The sequence below is a fragment of the Staurois parvus genome, unplaced genomic scaffold (genome assembly GCF_062004578.1).
Source record: "Staurois parvus isolate SC_StPar_1 unplaced genomic scaffold, SC_StPar_1.0 ptg000903l, whole genome shotgun sequence".
NCBI classification, from domain to species: Eukaryota; Metazoa; Chordata; class Amphibia; order Anura; family Ranidae; genus Staurois; species Staurois parvus.
In genome coordinates, this window is record NW_028318699.1 from 3,206,218 (window position 1) to 3,213,646 (window position 7,429).

The 7,429-nt window shown below is 38.5% G+C and overlaps 1 protein-coding gene across 1 annotated transcript; it reads right to left on the reverse strand.

The window, feature by feature from the left end:
- Nucleotides 1-584: 584 nt before the first annotated feature.
- On the reverse strand, nt 585-2,593 carry LOC149442195 (forkhead box protein I1-like). The gene is made up of 2 exons (XM_089656398.1): nt 2,005-2,593; nt 585-1,117 (listed from the first exon to the last, which is right to left on the reverse strand). The coding sequence occupies exons 1-2, from the start codon at nt 2,591-2,593 to the stop codon at nt 585-587; spliced, it is 1,122 nt and encodes a 373-aa protein (XP_089512524.1).
- Between the last annotated feature and the right edge of the window lie 4,836 nt (nt 2,594-7,429).

A 7,429-nucleotide genomic window follows, 5' to 3' on the forward strand; every position in this document is an offset into this window, starting at 1 on the left:
AGAGGTGGGATATACATTACTGTATACAGTTTTAGATCTTGGACTCTTTATTCAAATTCAAATTTAATTTTTAAGGGGGCGTGGTTGGGGGCAGGGCTGGGGGTCTGATTTACAGACTATGGTGTCCTTTTATGAAACAGAGATCAGCGGCGATCCTGAGGATTGAGAATTGGAGGAACCACAAACGAAGCAGCGATAATTTACCTCTGCTTAGCAAACGGTGTTTGACGGATCTCTTACTGTAATCTCATGGGATTATAGTAAAAGCAGCCGTTTTCCAGCGTTTGTAGATCGTTCTCCCTTCATTCAGAGAACTGATCTACACCGCTTCATAAAAAGGCATTCATAGGAGAACTGGGTTCTCCAAGAATGCCGGAGAACTGAGCAGCGGTCATTTACTACTGCTTGATAAAAGGACACCTATACACGAAATTAAAGGGCAGCAAGTCATAAGAGAATATAGCTGAAGTAAAACTACTTTGTACTTTCATTGTCCTTTGATCATGATGATGATGAAAAAATACTGATCAGTTGGACAAAAAGAAGAGAAAACCTTTCCCTCCTGAAGAAAAATGCTGGCCTTGTTAATACTTCCCATATATGTGAGGCTGTTGTAGTTGCTGTAGAAACTGTGGTGGCTTTTGGTTGGTTGTGGAAAAGGAGTTGTAATAAGGCATTCTGCTGTAGAACAGGCTATTTTCTGGTATGTCTCCTGATGAATCTGCAGGAGAGATTGAGCTAAAGCTGTTTATGGTTGAAATATTCCTTTGAGAAAGTTCGTTCGCCAGACCAAAGGGCATTTGTTTGCTCGCCGAGTTTGTGTCCATGGATGCCATGCTGTTAAGAAAGTTGCTCAAGCAAGGTGTATAAGAAACCGCTGGTGCTGATGCTGGTACTGGTGCCAAGTTGGATTTTGTGTCATGCGGTGATGTCTCCAAGGATGGGGAGGACAAAGCTGGACTATCACTTTCTTTTTTACTTGAGATGGTGCCATCTTCCTCATTTGTTATTACCTTGTTTGTGTTTGACTCAGATTTGCTCTTTCTTTTACGACGGAAATTCCCATTGTCGAACATTTTCTCACAGTTGGGATCCAGAGTCCAATAATTTCCTTTACCTGTAGTAAACATAGCAGAGAGATAAGTAGAAGAAACATACCAATGGTTTTGCATAACAAATACCTCTACCCTTACTAACAGTACACTCCATAGTTACAGAAAACAGAATGTAAAAAGACAAATGAAGAGGAAAATGGACAACCAGAAATAAACTGGAATAAATAACTCTATAGTCCAATAAAAAAGAGCATTGAATATGCCTTAGGCTCACCTCAGAAAGCTTTAACACAAGCATAAGGATCTGATATTTTGAAATTTGATTAGACTGAGCTGATAACTTTTTTGTAAAAAAAAAAGATCCTTATCTTGGTGTGTTAGCTTTTCAAATTGAGCCTGCTATGTTGATGTTTTGGATTTTGTTTATTAAAAAAAGGAAAATTAAATGTTTTCTTCCTTATTTTTTATATATTTAAAACTATTCTTTAAAAAAATATAATTTTTAATTGATTAGGTAACTAAATGGGTGGATAGATACAACCATACAGTACATACAAATACAACTGAGAACAAGAAGTTTAAGTTATGTAATAAGAGATGACCTAATAGGTTTCACCAAATGTTTTATGTGGAAACTATGTTCAAAGAACTTTTAGAAACTGAATAAATGTACCCAAAAATGAAATGAATGAAACCTATTTGACTTAGTGGGGTTGATTTACTAAAACTGGAGAGTGCAAATTCTTGTGCAGCTGTACATGGTAGCCAATCAGCTTCTAACCTCAGCTTGTTCAATTAGGCTTTGACAAAAAAAACCTGGAAGCTGGCTGGTTTCTATGCAGAGCTGCACCAGATTTTGAGTGTACCAGTTTTGGTAAATCAGCCCTGTGCTTCAAAGGGGATAGTAACATATGCTTCACACATAATATGTTTCAAAGATTTTTCTTACCTGGATCATTTTCATCTCTAGCAATTTTCTTGAAGCAATCGTTAAGGGACAAATTGTGCCTGATGGAATTCTGCCAGCCTGCTTTGGTCCTCTTGTAGAAGGGAAAGTTGCCGGACACATAATGGTAGATTTGGCTCAGAGTGAGTTTCTTTTCGGGAGCATTTTGTATTGCCATTGCGATGAGGGCGGAATAGGAATATGGAGGCCTCACCAGCTTGAGAATTTCCTCCTGAGAAGCAACAGACAGCCAGCCAAGGTCTGCGCCACCAAAGCCAGTTGAATTTGGCAGAAACTGTCTCTGAGATCCATAAGATGAAGGCATGTAAGGAGAGGGGTTGTTGCTGTAAGGATAGCTGGTGGAATTGTTGACTCCAGGGCCACCAAGCCACAAGTAAGGATTTGCTGGAGGAGCAAAGTCTCCTATTCCATAATTTGGTGGTCTCTGAGAAGTTTGCAGGTTCTGTTGGTACATGCTAAAGTTGTCGCAGTACATAGACATCTCTGGAGCTTCCTGAGCACTTTTTGGGTGAAGCTGCTGTGGGCTTGAAGCAGGAGGTCTCTGATGAGCTGGAAGCTTGATGGGGTTCATACTCTTCAACTACACCTTTCAACCGTACAGTGCATCAAACGATGTGTGACAAGTATGAAACATTGTCATTATACCTCTTGAGACAACCAGCCTGGGGCCAAGAATAGGTGTGTCTTTCTCTGAGCAACCATTCAGAAAGCTCAATGGAAAGCTTGGGGAGTGTCCAGAACTGGTCTGTCCATTAGATAGGCTCCAAAGAAGACAATGGATTCTTTTCATGGGGTCCACCTCATCTGTCTGCAGCTGCAGGACCTCATTTCCTCTTTTCTTATGTTAATTACTCTTTCCCAGGTAGGAGTTAAACATGAACTCTGAGTTTACATACCATGGATCTCCCTCTTTGTACATGATATAGACTGTGGGACATTTTTGTCAGAAATTTTTAATAACTTTTAAAGTTCTGATTTTAAATCAGATGTAATAATGTCATTTTATCATTTAAGACCTGTTTAAAAGATGCTAATAACTAAAATAATGCATAACTTGAATCTGCCCATGATAAGGATCTACCCTGCAATAACTGTTAAAAATAAAGACTTATATCTACCCAATAGCTATTTTCTTTTTAAATTGGAAGCTTTTACAAGTCACTGAACTCAGCCTAATAGATATTTAAACATTTCAATAGCTCCCAGAAACAAATATATATATTTTTTCTGTTTAATTATATATAATATAATTTATACATTTACTTTGTAATACAATTGTGTTTATAAAGAATTACAATATAAATAAACTCAGTCATACTTCAACTAAAATTTTTGTGTGTGTATACAGTATACTTGTTTAATATCTATATATGATGATTGTTTTTTTAGACATTTGCATTATAATATATTAGTATATTTTTTGTATTCATAATATAAATAATAATACACGCACATACCCAGTAATACTTCAAATATATGTATATGCGTGTACTATAATTTTATACATGTATATATTTTTACAAGTATTAAACAATGCTTTTTAAAAAAAATTACATATTTTTTACAATCTTTATAAAAAATTAGCTTTATCACAGAGTAATATAATTAACATTTTAGGACGACTTTTTTTTTGCAAGTGAATACATTTCTAACAGTGTATGTGGTGTTCATTAGGTAAAGCCCATTCAGTTCAAATCATATATTAAAAGCAAACAAAATCTTTTGAACAACATTCAAATGTTCGAGAATTTTTCAAGGCTTTTCTTAAGAATTTTCAGTAGAAATTCTATCCATCTTTGGTCAGCTTAATGCAGGACATAGACGGGTTCGTTTAACGGACGAATTTTCGTCCGCACGAAAAATTGGCCGATAATCACACAGTTAGTGGGGCCAGCCCGTCGGCCGTTTTTCGCAGATCTTCTCATTTATTTTTATCGGTCATGTTGGAAAATCCACGAAAAACGGACTGTTTCGTGGACATTGGTGGCAGCATCGCTGCCAGCAACGGCCAATTTTTCTTTTATCGGCTGAAAATTCGGCCGATAAACGACCCGTCTATGGCCTGCCTAAGTGTGCAAATCAAAAGTTCTGATTAAATTTGTTTTTCAAAGTACAGGTTTCCTTTATGGTTGTTACTTGCTACACATGCACAGAGATAGCAATAGGAGTATATACAGAGGGCATCCTTTAATCACATTGAATATAAATACATCTTACAGATTTTTTTATCATAAGCTGGGAACCTACTAGAAGTTTTGTTTTGTTCAACCCAGCACTGTACTAACAAAAGTGATGTTGGTGCGGCACTCTCCTACACTGTGCTTTTGTGTAGACAGGGGGACTGGCCCCCCACCAGAACACACTGATCAGGATCCTGGTTTTCCAGCTTGCCCATTCCACAGAAGCCAGCAGTGAGACTGGCTTCTGTAGAACAGACAGCTGTACACACAGGCCAAAAGTTGGCCAGTTCCTGCCAAACAGACTGATTTCAGCCAATTTGTGGCCCATGTGTACAACACTTTACACTTTTTTTCTTTTTTTTCTGATTTAAGTGACTCTATAGCCACATATATATTTCTTTTTTGTTTTACTTTTGTTTATAGTGGTTTTTTTTTACTTTTGGATAGAGTAGGTATGGGTAGAGTGGGTATGGGTTAGACCTTTTAGGTTAGACAAATTTTTATTGCTGTCTGATTTTCTACCAGGTAGAGTCACCCTCTCTATTTCCCACTCCATTGTCTCTGTCCAATAGAGACAGAAAGTTATGGGAAATCAAAATGATACCAATATCTCCACAAAGTGAGAGTAGATTCCATGGAGACACCTGCTCTAGTGACAGCTGTCTAAGAATTCCTGTCACTTTGTAGAGATTTCCTTTCTAAACTCTGATAGGGGTTTTGACCCTTCTCTACTCTATCCAAAACTAAAAATACAATTTCTGAGTTACCTGTAAAATCCAGTTCTCTGAGTAAAGTAAAGGACACAGGCATAGCCTTAGGTGACTGTGTTTTATTCAGATACCAATTACCATTAGGTAGCTGTACACAACCCAGTTGTCTATGGCTCCATTCACACACAAGGAATTGCATGACAATGGAAATCCCATGGTTTGAATGGTACCTATTCACATAGATGCAGCTCAACATAGCACAGTCTTGGAAATGGGTTTCTCTACTACTGTGGTGAGTCCAGTGCTATTTTTACCCCATAGAATATGCAAACCACATCCAAGTTGTAGTCAGGTTGCAGCACATAATCACACTGAAAAAAGAAACCAGCCTAAGACTATGATTGTGTCCTGTACTGTAGGATGAAGAAAGAAAGTTTTACCTATATATTTGATTAAATATAGACAAATAAAAGAAAAAAAGATTTATTTGTATTCCCTGTGATAAAAGAATGTCTTCTTTAAATACACATTAATGTACATTTATAGCAACCATTAAGGAAACCTGTACTTTGAAAAACAACCATTACATAAACTTCCTACCAATAGAAGCTTAACAAGTGACCTGATTACAAAATGCTGAACAAATAATTTTGATTGTTGTTACTCTTCTACTACTTAAAGTATAACCATAGGCATTTTCTTCTTTTGGATAAAGTAAGAAAGTGTTATTTTTTTTATTTATTTTTTTTGCTATCTGTGTCTCAATAAGGAGATATAGATTCTCTTCCTGCCCATAGCCAAGACAGGAAGTGATAGGAAAGCCCTACAAATTAAAGGAATCCCTTGGGGACCCCCAGACCATCAGAACCAGCGTCCCCATTAGAAGATTTCCCCTCTATTACTTTTGTAGGGACAACCCAAAATTCTGGATTTTTTTTTTACCTTTATTTTCTATAATAATAGTAACCAGAACTGAGAGGGTGAATCTCCCTAAAGGGGACATAGACAGAAATAAAAACTAACAGGTGTTTTAATTCCTTTAAACTCTATCTAAAACTAAAACAAAAAGTTTTGCTTTTAGTTATATTTTACTGGTATATATCAGTGACTGTTTGTATAATTACTTGCACCTTATACTATTTAGAATTTTCTGCTGTGGAGTAGTTTGTACACACTGGGGGCTTACCTAATTGTTTAATAGATATGCAAATGGAGCTGGAGCTGCCTAGGAGTGCATGGGACAGGTGATTATCTTGTGTGTGGGGGAGGAGTGTTTTGTTGGTCCAGGCACTCAAGCACTCAGTAGAGTGGACACATCCTTCACATATCAAAAGTTACTTATTATATCCAAGTAAAAATACATTTATTAGCCCATTTACATTTATTACAACACAAAAGATTTTTTTTAAATATTTTCCCCTCCTGAAATTGTTCTATTTTACAACTTTATGATTCTTGGTTTCTTAAAATATGCAATTATTTCTTTATTTATGGGGAATATTAAACAACACAGATTTCACAAGATCAATTGATAGTCATTATTTTTAGTCCAGCTGCTGCCATCTGATAGATTGGTCAATCCAAGACTAAGCTAAAATTGTCCTTCCTGGTTCCCGGTTGTTTGCAAGCAGTCACAGCTGCTAATGGGAAAGATCTGTGCAGCAAAAGGGGGGGCCTCTTACTGTATTTTTTTTTTAAGTCTGCGGAAGTGTGAAAAATGAAAAACCCGTAAGTGTACAAAAAACGTGCTAGTGCAAAACCAACACAAAAAAGTGCACTTAGTGGTGTGCTTTGTCCACCCCCCAAAGGGGTAGGACCTCTACCCTGATCCCCCGGGGAGCGAGGCTCATGACAGGGACTAAAGTTTCCACATGGTCTGCCTAGCCAAAAGGCCTGGTGGACCCCTTTCCTTCTGGCTAGCCAAAACCAGCCACCAAGTACTAGGTCAGGGAGCTCTTCCGAAGAGAGACCCCCCAGGGACAGGGGAGGAAGGAACCAAAAGGCCATACATCCTCCCCCTAGACTTCAGGGTAGGCCTGAGGACCCACACCCTACCGTCCGTGAGAAAAAACACACCCATAAGTGAAACAAACCTGGGAGAAAAATAAATTAAATAAATAAATAAGTAAAAATAAAAAAGTGGCTGTGCAATTGTGCACTGGCTAGGCCCTGAGGCCTGTAGCATAAAAATTGCCCTGGACTTAGCCAAAAGGCCTAGCCCTAAAAGGCGCAGTGCAGATAAAGTGTTTTGCAGCAGTGACCATGTGCACGTTTCACACTTGGGATTCCATCCCCATGTGCTACTAGGAGCACCCCTGAGGCGACCACTCAGTGGGCACTGTTCCGTGGACTCTCTGCCTCCCTGGCCCCTGGCCAGACAAGATAGATCAGTTCAAACCAGGAGGTACTGGGCCCCTCCAGCTTTCCCGGGGGAATTACTCCTGGACCCCAACTGCCTGTGGGCACCTTGGTTTCTGTTCCAGTCGGTACTAGCCTTCCGAGCCCCCATCATTCCAG

Bases quoted from the DNA above. Each gene is read 5' to 3' on its own strand.
- LOC149442195 (XM_089656398.1), bottom strand. From the start codon at position 2,593: ATGAACCCCATCAAGCTTCCAGCTCATCAGAGACCTCCTGCTTCAAGC. The intron at 1,118-2,004 runs GTAAGAAAAATC...TGTTTACTACAG, and splicing joins TAGAGATGAAAATGATCCAG to GTAAAGGAAATTATTGGACT.